Source organism: Mustela lutreola, chromosome 2 (genome assembly GCF_030435805.1).
Source record: "Mustela lutreola isolate mMusLut2 chromosome 2, mMusLut2.pri, whole genome shotgun sequence".
In the NCBI taxonomy this organism is placed as follows: Eukaryota; Metazoa; Chordata; class Mammalia; order Carnivora; family Mustelidae; genus Mustela; species Mustela lutreola.
The window spans coordinates 52,203,759-52,215,963 of record NC_081291.1 but is presented as its reverse complement, the minus strand read 5'-3'; the positions used below and the strand labels follow the sequence as shown (position 1 = coordinate 52,215,963).

The 12,205-nt window shown below is 44.1% G+C and overlaps 1 protein-coding gene across 2 annotated transcripts in view; it reads right to left on the bottom strand.

Moving 5' to 3' along the window:
* The window catches only part of IRAK2 (interleukin 1 receptor associated kinase 2), a 58,507-nt gene extending 53,875 nt beyond the window's left edge, over positions 1-4,632 (bottom strand). The window contains exon 1 of one of the 2 annotated variants that reach the window (XM_059161719.1): positions 4,453-4,632. In XM_059161719.1, coding sequence (XP_059017702.1) covers positions 4,453-4,546 — 94 coding nt within the window. In that variant the 5' untranslated portion in view covers positions 4,547-4,632. The remainder of the gene's footprint in view (positions 1-4,452) is intronic. The other variant, XM_059161717.1, reaches the window with a different exon arrangement.
* Between the last annotated feature and the right edge of the window lie 7,573 nt (positions 4,633-12,205).

The window sequence follows — 12,205 nt, the reverse complement described above, 5'->3', positions numbered from 1 at the left end:
CATGGGCTCAAAGCCATCTCGATGGGGGAGAAGGGCACATGTCTCAAGCCCTTACCACTCCTACAGCCTTTAGCTCACCATTTATTCAATCACTTACTGAGGGTCTGCACTCTGGCCAGGTGCTATGGTAGGCTCTGGGAACACAGGCATGAACTAGATGGGTGGGTGTTCCCTGCCCTCACAGTGCTTACATTCCCCAGGGAAGGAGAGACATAAATAAATAAATAAGGAACAAGGTAATATCAAAGTTTGTTAGGTGGAACAGCGGAAATAAAACAGTGGTGGTACAGACAGAAACAGGGGGACAGGGGAGGCCTCTAGAATAGGGGAAGTATGAACCGAGACCTGAAGAACTATGGACCTCCAAAGATGTCAGTGTCCCCAAAACCCGAAAACCCATGACTATGGGACCTTACATGACAAAAAGGACCTTGGAGATGGGCTTACATTAAGGGTCCAGAGATATGATTATCCTGAATTACCTGAGTGGGCCTATGTAATTCCAAGGGTCCTTAAAAAAGGGAGGCAACAGTATCAGATTCAAAGTTATTATAACAGAAGCAGAGGTCAGAGAGAGATTTGAGGATCTTATGCGGTTGGCTTTGAAGGTGGAGGAAGGTGCTATGAGCCAAGGGATGTAGGCAGCCTGTAAAATCTGAAAAATTTAGGCAAGAAAATGGACTCTACCCTAGAGCATACAGAAGGAATGCAACCCTGCTGACACCTTGATTTTAGGACTTCTGACCTCCAGAATTGTAACATGATAAGTGTGTGCTGATTTTAAGCCATTAAATTTGTGGTAATTTGTTACAGCAGCAAGAGGAATCTAATGCAAACTAGAAAGCCAGCTATGGTGAGCACTGGGAAAAGAATGCCCCAGGCAGGTGGGATAGCAAGGCCAGTGTGGCTGGAGCAGGGTGAGCAAGAGTAGGTATGGAAGAAGAGGTCAGAAGTCAGTGAAGTGAGATTGTGACAGACTGGGAAGACCTGGTGGAATGTGGATTCTATCCTAAATAACCCCTGGAAGTCTTTGAAGAGTTTGAGAAATTGTGGTGTCTCCAGGGCTTAAAAAGTCAGAGGTATTCCCCCAAAGAGGATGTACATGGTGCCAATAAGCACATAAAAAGATACTCAACACCATGAGTCATTAGGAAAATGCAAATCACAATTACAGAGAGATACCACTTCACGCATGCTCAGATGGCTAGAATTGAAAAGGCAGACAATAACAAGGGTCGGGGAGGATGTAGAGAAATTGGAACCCTCCTGTACTGCTGGAGGGAATGTAAAGAAGTGCAGCCAACATGAAGAACAATCTGGCACTTCCTCAAAATGTTAACTATAGCGTGACCATATGACTCAGTAATTCCACTCCTAGGTGTCTACACAAGGGAAATGAAACATTGCATCTGCATAAAAACTTAGACACAAATGCGCATAGAAGCATTATTCATAATAGCTAAAAATGGAAAGAACCCAAATGTTCATCAACTCTTAAGTGCATACATAAAATGTGGCCCACCCATAGAGTGCAATATTATTTGGTAATAAAGAGAAATTAAGTACTGATACATGGTACTATATGGGTGAAATCTGAAAACTAAGGAAAGAAGGAAAGAAGCCAATCACAAAGGACTCCATATGATAGGATTCCATTTATAGGAAATGTCCAGAACAGGCAATGCCTAAAGAGGAGGAAAATGGGAGGCATGTGTTGGAATGTTGGGAGTGAAGTGAAGGGGTACAGGTTTCTTCTAGGGCAGTGATGAATGTGTTCCAAGTTTGACTGTGGAGATACTCTGCATATACCAAAAGCCATTGAATTGTACACTTTAAATGGATTAATTATATGGTAAGGAGATTATCTCTTAATAAAGCTTCTTTTACAAAGTCACAGGTGTGCCTTCTAAATATGTTAGGAACAGAAGTTGCTCTGGTGTTTACAGTCAAGACCAACTTTAAAAAAAAAAACAACCTAGAGGGGGTCTCTTCTACAAAATTTGTCAACTGCTCAGGAAACATTCAAAGTAGAGAAGACACAAGTCATCGGAAAAAAGGAACACAGTGCAGTGTAGAAATCCAGGTGGTAACAGACATTCTCAGAGATGCCCTGACATCTTACCAGTGACTGCCTCTGGGGAGAGGACCAGGGAGTCTAAAGACCAGGAAGAGGAAAGACATTTACCCTCCTCTCTACTCCTGGTATATTATTTACATTTGTAAATGCATGTGTTCCTTTTCTCCATTAAAAATCATTAACAAGGGCACCTGGGTGGCTCAGTGGGTTAAGCCGCTGCCTTCGTCTCAGGTCATGGTCTCAGGGTCCTGGGATCGAGTCCCGCATCGGGCTCTCTGCTCAGCAGGGAGCCTGCTTCCCTCTCTCTCTCTCTCTGCCTGCCTCTCTGCCTACTTGTGATCTCTCTGTGTCAAATAAATAAATAAAATCTTTAAAAAAAATTTTTTTAAATCCTTAACAAAAATACACAGTAAAAATAAAAACCTAAACCCATGTTGCTAAAGAACACTGTTTGGCAAGGAGAAAACATTGTGAAAATTTTAAATGAAAAAAAAGCAAGCTATTAGAATGTACTGATGTGGTTTGTGAAAAATGCATGCACATAAATGTTTATTATTATGTACTAGAAGGTATAAACTACAGAGGTGTCTGCTAGCACTTAGTAAGGAGACAGTAACTGTTAGCTGCTGTTGTTGTTGTTCATTATTATTACTGGCATTCAAATAAGAATGGTTATCCCTAGGGGTGCCTGGGTGGCTCAGTGGGTTAAGCCTCTACCTTCAGCTGAGGTCATGGTCTCAGGGTCCTGGTATTGAGCCCCTTGGCCTCTCTACTCAGCAGGGAGCCTGCTTCCTCCTCTCTCCTTGCCTTCCTCTCTGCCTACTTGTGATCTCTCTCTTTGTCAAATAAATAAAATCTTTTTTAAAAAGTAATGTTTATCCATGTGTAGTGGATTTTGAGCTAGTCTTTGTTTCCCATAGTGTTTTGCAATAAGCATGTATTGTTTTGTTACTGGTCTAAAGCAGGATTTCTGAGTCTGAGCACTACTGACACTTTGGACCAGATAATTCTATGTGGAGGGGGCTGTCCTGTGTATCTTTGGGCATTTAGCAGCATCTCTAGCTTTTACTTGAGTCTCTGCATGCTCCAAGTAGTGACAACCCAAATGTCTCCAGACATTTGCTCCCTAGGGGGCAAAATCGCCCCTGGTTGAGAATCACTAGGTTAAAATGTGTATTATTTGCTCAAACTGGATGGATAATCCATACATGTTCATTTTATTATTTTTTCAACTGTACATATATATCACATACTATACATATATATCATATACTCCTATATATACAGGAGTACATATATATGCATATCATAATCTAAATTCTCAAGAACATATAGAGGTTATTTTTTTAAATAAAGTGGCACTACACTGAACTCGAACATAAAAATAATAATCGTCACTATTCTCTTATTACTTAATAGAACCTGACAGTTACGCGTCAGGTGCCTCTTATACAACTGTCATTACTCACAAGAACCTCCAGTTCATATTAAGCTAAGGCTCAGAGAGGTTAAGCAACCTGTCCAAAGTCACCAGCTGGGAGATCTGGAATGCAGACCTCTGCTTGGGAACCCTAGGACCATATGCGCAGCGGCCCCCAGATGCCGGGCCTTCACAGCAGATAGTCAGGCGCGAACAAACAAAACACACCAAGGACTTACGACGTCCCGTTGGAGTCAGACACCAAGTTCAAATTCCACTTGGCAATGCCATGCTCTCAGGCAAGTTACTCTACGTCTCCCAGTCCATTTCCCCGTCTGTACAACGGGGGAAGAGAAACACGCGCTTCACAGGCCCTTGTGGGAACGCGGGAGATAATCCGTGTCAAGTGCCTCCATCAGGACCCGAAGCACAGGAACGGCTCAGCAGCTGCTGAGAGTTTATTATGATGAGCTTTAGTGTAAACAGTAAAGTCGAAAGTCGAACCGTTCACTACCTAGAAACAGACTAACATAAAGAATCTTCAAAGATCACCTAATACTTGGGGCGCCTGGGTGGCTCAGTGGGTTAAGCCGCTGCCTTTGGCTCGGGTCATGATCTCAGGGTCCTCGGATCGAGTCCCGCATCGGGCTCTCTGCTCAGCAGGGAGCCTGCTTCCCTCTCTCTCTCTCTCGGCCTGCCTCTCCATCTACTTGTGATTTCTCTCTGTCAAATAAATAAATAAAGTTTAAAAAAAAAAAAATCACCTAACACCTTTCAGACCATCCCCCTGGAGGGAGCAGGAGGGCTCCAAACGGGGGGGTCGGTTGACGCCCTGAGGACACACGGCGAGCCCGCGGTCCGGAATGGCAGCACAAAGAGCCCCTTGGTTCGGGACCCACTTAAACAGAAGTAAGACGGGGGCTTAGCGGCGGGGTCGCCGAGGGGCACCGCTCACCGAACTGCATCCAGTCCCACTCGCTGAGCGTGTCCATGTTGCGGCACAGGTCGTCCAGCACCCAGGCGGGCAGTTGGTAGATGTAGCAGGACATGGCTGGATTCGGCAGGCGCGCGGACAACTGGGGCAACTGCGCCTGGGACAAGCTCCTGTACTCGGTGAGCGGGCGGGTCCCACCCGGCCGCCGCCTCTGGGGGAAGTGGGCGGGGCGGGACGCTGGACGACACCGCCCCCCAGCGGCCACGTGTGGCGAGAGCAGGGTCCGAGCCGGGAGGGGAAACTGAGACCTGACCTGCGGAGAGAACGCGTTTAGGGACACACGAAAGAGTTCAGTGGCAGTCCCAGGTCATCTGACTCCACATCCAGCGCTTTTGACGCTCCGCCACATAAAATCCATTCAACAAATATTCTATTAACCACCTACTATACGCCAGGCAAAGTGTTCAAGGTGTTGGAGATACATGAGTGGGAAAAAAACCTACAAACCTTGCTTTCATGGGATTTACAATCTAGATGGTGGAGGAAGAAAACTCATTATAAGTAATAAAAGTACTTAATAAAAGGGGCGCCTGGGTGGCTCAGTCGTTAAGCGACTGCCTTTGGCTCAGGTCATGATCCCAGAGTCCTAGGCTCAAGCCACACATTGGGCTCCTTGCTCAGTGGGGAATCTGCTTCTCCCTCTCCTCCTCCTTTTGCTTCTGTTCCCTCTCTCATTGTGTCTGTCTCTGTCAAATACATAAATATTTTTTAAAGTACTTAATAAATAAGTTAGGTGGTGTGTTAAAAGGTGGTCAATGCTATTGCACAAAAGAAAAAGGAAAGATGGGTAAGGGAAATTAGGAATTCAGAGCAAGCATCAGGAGGACTCTTAAATAGAGGAATCAAGATATTTTATCATAATAATGGCAACATTTATTGAGCAGCTACTTCGTGCCAGGCACTATTCTAAATGATCCAAATATCTCTGAAGGAAAAAAGACAAAATCCATGCCCTGCAGGGAGACAGATAAGCAGTAAATAACTTAGCACTACAGAAGATGATAGGTAACATTCCAGAATAAAAGCGGAGTGTGAGAGGGGTGCCTGGGTGGCACAGTTGGTGAAGCTTCCAACTCTTGCTTTTGGATACGGTAGTGATTTCACTGTTATGAGATAGAGCCCCAATTCTGGCTCCCACTCCGTGCTGCATTAGCCTCAGATTTTTTCTCTCCCTCTCCCTCTGCCCCTCCCGCTCATATGGGAAAATAAAAAATAATAAAAATAAAAAATCATATAAAAATAAAAATAAATAAATCTTAAAAAAAATAAGCAGACCCTATTAGGTCTACAGATGAGGAAACCAAAGCACAGAGAGGTTGAATAATTTGCCTCATAACATCATACAGGTACAAGTGACAGAGCTGGGATTTGAACCCAGTCTGACCACTGGCTACAAACTGCCTCTTTATTATAATAACTGGGATTTACCTATACCTACAATGTGCTTTGCATAAATTATTTGCTGTGATTCTCATAAGCCTTAGCTATATATAGTATTATCTCTTTTTTTATACATTAATAGAGGAGTTCCAAGAAATTAGGCATCGTCACTGAGGGTAGATGAACTGGAGTTCCACTTTGTGGCCATAAACAGCTAAGGAGTATGGCTACAGAAGAAGGAAATGGAAATGAAAGTGGGAAGTCCTGGGGGCAAGTCCTGGTTCTGCCACCAACAGGCTTTGTGACCCTGGACAACCCATTTCACTTCTCAAACCTTGTTTTCCACATCTGTAAAAAGACACTAATTATTTCTACTGCCTAGAGTCAAGAGCTTGGGAAGTGGATTAAATCAACTTATACAACCCATATAAAATGCCTACTACAGGGTCTTTCTTGTACAGAGAAGAGGCTTAAAGAATGGTAGCTGCCATACTGAAAAAAGCTCCAGGCAAAGTGCTCCCCTAATCCTTCAAAGGACAGGGGCGCCTGAGTGGTTCAGTGGTTAAAGCCTCTGCCTTCAGCCCACGGTCCTGGGATCGAGCCCCAAGTTGGGCTCTCTGCTCAGCAGGGAGCCTGTTTCCCTTCCCCTCTCTCTGACTGCCTCTCTGCCTACTTGTGATCTCTGTCTGTCAAATAAATAAATTTAAAAAAATTTTTTTAATCCTTCAAAGGACAAAGGATCAAAGGACATCAAAATCATTTTTTTAAAGATTTTATTTATTTGACAGAGAGAGATCACAAGTAGGCAGAGAGGCAGGCAGAGAGAGGAGGAAGCAGGCTCCCTGCTGAGCTGAGAGCCCAATGTGGGGCTCGATCCCAGGACACTGGGATCATGACCTGAGCCGAAGGCAGCGGCTTTAACCCACTGAGCCACCCAGGCGCCGCCCATCAAAATCATTTTTTAAAGAAAAGAAAAAAGGGGCACCTGGGTGGCTCAGTCATTGGGTTGTCTGCCTTTGGCTCAGGTCATGATCCCAGGGTTCTGGGATCAAGGCCCACATCATCGGGAAGCCTGCTTCTCCCACTGCTTGTGTTCCCTCTCTTGCTGTCTCTCTTTGTCAAATAAATAAATAAAATCCTTGGGATGTCTGGGTGGCTCAGTTGGTTAAGCTGCTGTCTTCGGCTCGGGTCATGATCCCAGGGTCTTGGGATGGAGTCCCGCATCGGGTTCCTTGCTCAGCAGGGAGCCTGCTTCTCTCGATGCCTCTGCCTGCCTCTCTGCCTGCTTGTGTGTACTTTCTCTCTCTGGCAAATAAATAAAATCTTAAATAAATAAATAAAATCCTTAAGAGAAAGAAAGAAAAGAAAAAGTCACCCACCTTAGAATTCTATAGGGATACAGGCCCTACTTCAGTCACTGTCTGGCTCTTCATCCTGGAGCAAATTTTCAGTTTTCTCTTTTGTAAACTGAATATCTTACCTCAGCCACTTTGAAGGATTGGGGTGAAGCTGACATGGATAAACGGTAGAGTTCTTAGCCCAATAAAGTGTTGCTTATATGCAAGCCCACACCTTTTATGTTGGAAAAGGGGTCTATTTCAGTGTTCTGTGACTGTTTCAGAGGAAGTCTTGTGTTTCAGCAGTGGTTGAAGGTGGAATTGAAGGAGAAAGCACCTACATCTCAGGACAAACATCCTCTTCTTTCACTTTTTTCTACTTACAGAGTCCTCTGCCTGCATCTCTCTCTCTTCTGCAAGTACAGAGCAGCTGTCTTTGTGGGATTATTCCTTTAGTGGCATGGGACCTCTTCCCCTTGATGGGGCTTGGAGACCACAGGAGATTTGCATTCAACCTTGGCCAGGCCAGTACTGACAAGTCGCAACAACTCCTCTCTCTGCTATCTCCTTGCGCTCTTGGCAAGTTTCCTTTTCACCCGATCCTCGGGGCTTGGAATCTAAGTCCCAAGATTTTCTCCTCTGGGGAGACCTAAGTAGTTCAGGGCCTAAGCAGGTCATTTTAGGGGCACATTTTGGTCCAAATTTTTAGAATAAACTCTTCAAAGTTATCTCATGGTTATTACGAGTTAATAGTGCTGCCACTCACCTACCCAGGACCAAGCATTCAGCATACATTATCTGGGATCCTCACAACAACCCTACGAGGTAGGTTTATTGTTGCCATCCTACAGATGAGAAAAGTGAGGCATAAGTCCAAACTGGCCAAGTTACAGGATTCAACCCAAACCTGACCCCAAAGGAAGTGCTCTTTCTACTTGATTATACTGCCTCACCACAAAGAGAAATTTCCTTTGATCCTGCACAGTTCATTTTTCCCCTAATTGGCTGCTTTCCATGGCTAACACCCTACCTACCACAATCAACTAGAAACAATTATTGAGCTTGAATGTAACTAGTTATACAGTTGTATCATTTTGACCTATTCACATTTAATTACCTTGAAATTATAGTCAGTGGCTTGCACTCCAGCTGCACTTGAGCAAGTTTTAACAAACTATACATGACCAGCCTGACCTCCACAGATCCAGACTCAGTTGTAGGTACGTTTAGGGTGGGGCTCAGGCCCTGGCATTTTAATTTTTTTCAGAGCCTCTCCTCTTTTCTTTAAAGTTTTTATTTATTTATTTTTGTTATTTTTAGAGAGAGTGGGGGAAAGGGTGGAAGGGGAGAGAGAATCTTTTTTTCTTTTTTTAAGATTTTATTTATTTATTTGACAGACAGAGAGAGACCCACAGTAGGCAGAGAGGCAGGCAGAGAGAGAGAGGAGGAAGCAGGCTCCCCGCTGAGTGGAGAGCACAATTCGGGGCTCGATCCCAGGACCCCGGGGTCATGACCTGAGCTGAAGGCAGAGGCTTAACCCATTGAGCCACCCAGGTGCCCTGGGGGAGAGAGAATCTTAACCAGGCTCCACGCCCAGTGCAAAGCCCAGTGTGGGGCTTGATCTGACAACTCTGAGGTCATGACCTGAGCTGAAATCAAGAGTCAGATGCTTAAACAACTGAGCCACTCACATGTTCCTTGAGTTTTTAAACACCCAGTGTTCATAACAACAAGGCACTGACATTTTAAAAAGCTTCCTGCATTTGGGGCACCTGGATGGCTCAGTTAAGTGTCTGCCTTCTGCTCAGGTCATGATGCCAGGGTCCTAGAATCAAGTCCAGCATGGGGCTCCTTTCTCAGCATGGAGCCTGCTTCTCCTTCTGCCTGTTGCTCCCCCAGCTTGTGCGCTCTCTCTCTCTCTCTCTCTGACAAGTAAATAAATAAAATCTTTTTTAAAAATAATAAATTAAAAATTTTAAAATATCTTCATTGGTTTTTTTTTTTTTTTTGAGTACATGATGGTAGTAAGAAAAAAAAAAAGTGGTTAACCTTAAAAATAAAACTTACCAGCAAAAATTGGTTTATTCAGGAATAGCACAGAATTATGAATCAAGACACGAGATTCTACAAAACCATAGGCAAGTCACAGAACAAAAAACAGGAAGGCTACTTTACAGAGGAAAGAGCTGAGGTGGGAGCGCTGTCAAAAACAAAGTCCATTAGAACAAACTGGGAGTTCAAAGTATGGTAGCTTTTCATTGGCTGAGTTGTCTCATTGGCTAGGCTGTTGCTGGGAGAAGAGGAAAACCTTTTTTCCTCCCACTGGGATAACAGTGTCTACCTACAATGTTCTTCTCTTCCTGTTGGGTTCTACAACTGATAAGGAGGGGTAGGCCGCGAGAGCTCCCCCTGCTGGCCTCCTGACTCCACTTCAGTGAGTTTTCCTTTCGCTAATTTTCAGAGTGAATTAAGAAAAAACTCAGTCCTACTCTTTCCTCCTCCTGTGTAGGATAAAATCCAGTTTTACCTTCTCCTGTATTTTTCTCCTTGACCCTACACAGAACACAACTTTTGACAGTTCTGGTCACCCGATGTTGGTGGGGGGAGCTATTTATTCCCCACAACAAGCAATTTTCTGCAACACCAGTTGGTATCCCACAGCTTCACTTACTGCTAACACTGGCTATCTGGAAAATAGTGTCAGATTCCACAGATCCCATCTCCCACAGAAAATTCTATCTCCCAGTCCCAATCTATGGTGAGGGGAAGCCCCAGTGAAATGTTTGGTTGGGGCAGGGAGTTCAGGTGTGCCAACAAAAAAAGGGAAATACTGCAGGGGTATCAGGCAGCTCAGTGACTGGCATACAGTAGGAGTGAGGTGATAAGAATGGGATACAGAAACCTCGTGTGAAATTATCTGAAAGTTCACACTGGTGCTCACATGTCAAGAGTACAAAATACTGTGCGCCTGGGTGGCTCGGTGGGTTAGGCCTCTGCCTTCAGCTCATGTCATGATCTCAGGGTCCTAGGATCGAGTCCCGCATTGGGCTCTCTGCTTGGCAGGGAGCCTGCTTCCTCCTCTCGCTCTCTGCCTACTTGTGATCTCTCTCTGTCAAATAAATAAATAAAATCTTAAAAAAAAAAAAGTACAAAACACTGACACCTATTTCATACCCTCAGTGTGCTGATTTCTGGGACAGTGCCTGTCCTTTTATCATCTTCTCAGTGTATAAGTGCTGATAAAATGGCAACAACTTACCTTCTTTTTTTTTTAATAGACTTTAAGATCACAGCATAAGTGAGGAAGGTACAGGTATTTCCCATATACCTCCTGCCCCACACATGCAAAGCTTCCCCCATGATCAACATCCCCATTCAAATGGTACATTTGTTACAACTGATGAACCTTCACTGACACACCATTATCACCCCAAGACAATAGTTTACTTTAGGGTTCATTCTTGGTGTTGTGTATTTTATGTTTTACAAACTCACATATCTACCATTATAGTATCATACAGAAGAGCTTCATTGCCCTAAAATAATCCCATGCTCTGCTTATTCATCCCACCCTCCCTTCCATATCCTGGCAACCATGATCTTTTTACGCCATAGTTTGGCCTTTTCCAGAAATGTCATACAGCTGAAATCATACACTATGTGACCTTTATAGATTGGCTTCTTTCACTTAATAATATGCATTAAAGTTTCCTTCATGTCTTTTCATGGTTGACAGCTCATTTCTGCTTAGTGCTGAATAGTATTCTGTGTCTGGAACTGTTTATACATTCACCTACTAAAGGACACCCTGATTCCTTCTAAGTTTTGCCAATTATAAATGAGGCTGCTATAAATATCCAAGTTTTTAACTCCTTTGGGTAAACATCAAGGAGCATGATTACTGATATATATGATAAGAGAATATTTACTTTGTAAGAAACTGCCAAATTGGGGGCACCTGGGTGGCTCAGTGGGTTAAGCCTTGTCTTCAGCTCAGGTCATGATCTCTGGGGCCTGGGATCCAGCCCCGCATTGGGCTCTCTGCTCAGTGGGGAGCCTGCTTCCCCCTCTCTCTCTGCCTGCCTCTCTGCCTACTTGTGATCTCTCTCTGTCAAATAAATAAAATCTTAAAAAAAAATAACAAAAAAACATGGGCACCTGGGTGGCTCAGTGGGTTATGCCTCTGCCTTCAGCTCAGGTCATGATCTCAGGGTCCTGGGATCGAGCGACGCATCGGGCTCTCTGCTCAGCAGGGAGCCTGCTTCCTCCTCTCTCTCTGCCTGCCTCTCTGCCTGCTTGTGATCTCTGTCTGTCAAATAAATAAATAAAATCTTTAAAAAAAAATTAAAAAAAAAACAGGATGAGGAGGGGCCCTTTAGTGGCTCAGTTGGTTAAACGTCCCACGCTTGGGGTGCCTGGGTGGCTCGGTTGGTTAAGCAACTGCCTTTGGTCAAGCAACTGCCTTTGGTCATAATCCCGGAGTCTCTGGATCAAGTCTCGCATCTGGCTCTCTGCTCAGCAGGGAGTCTGCTTCTCCCTCTGACCTTCTCCCCTCTCAATCTCTCTCTTACTTGCTCACTCAAATAAATAAATAAAATCTTTTAAAAAAAAAAAAGTGTCCCAAGCTTGGTTTTAGCTCAGGTCCTTTCTCAGGGTCATGTGACAGAGACCTGCACTGGGCTCCAGGCTAAGCACAGTCTGCTTGAGATCCTCTCTCTCCCTTTATCCCTCCCCTCACTTTTGTTCTCTCTAAATAAATAAAAAATAAATAAATAAAATCTTAAAAAAAAAAAAACACAAGGTGAAAAAGAAAAAAAAGTTTAAATAAATACATACACACATATATACATACATAAAACCAGGGTGGGGTGCCTGGCTGGCTCAGTAGAGCACACAACTCTTTTATCTTGGGGTTGTGAGTTTTCACCCCATGTTAGGTATAGAGATTCCTTAAGGAAATAAAAAAGTAAAAAACAAAAAATAAAAGAAACCCGGGT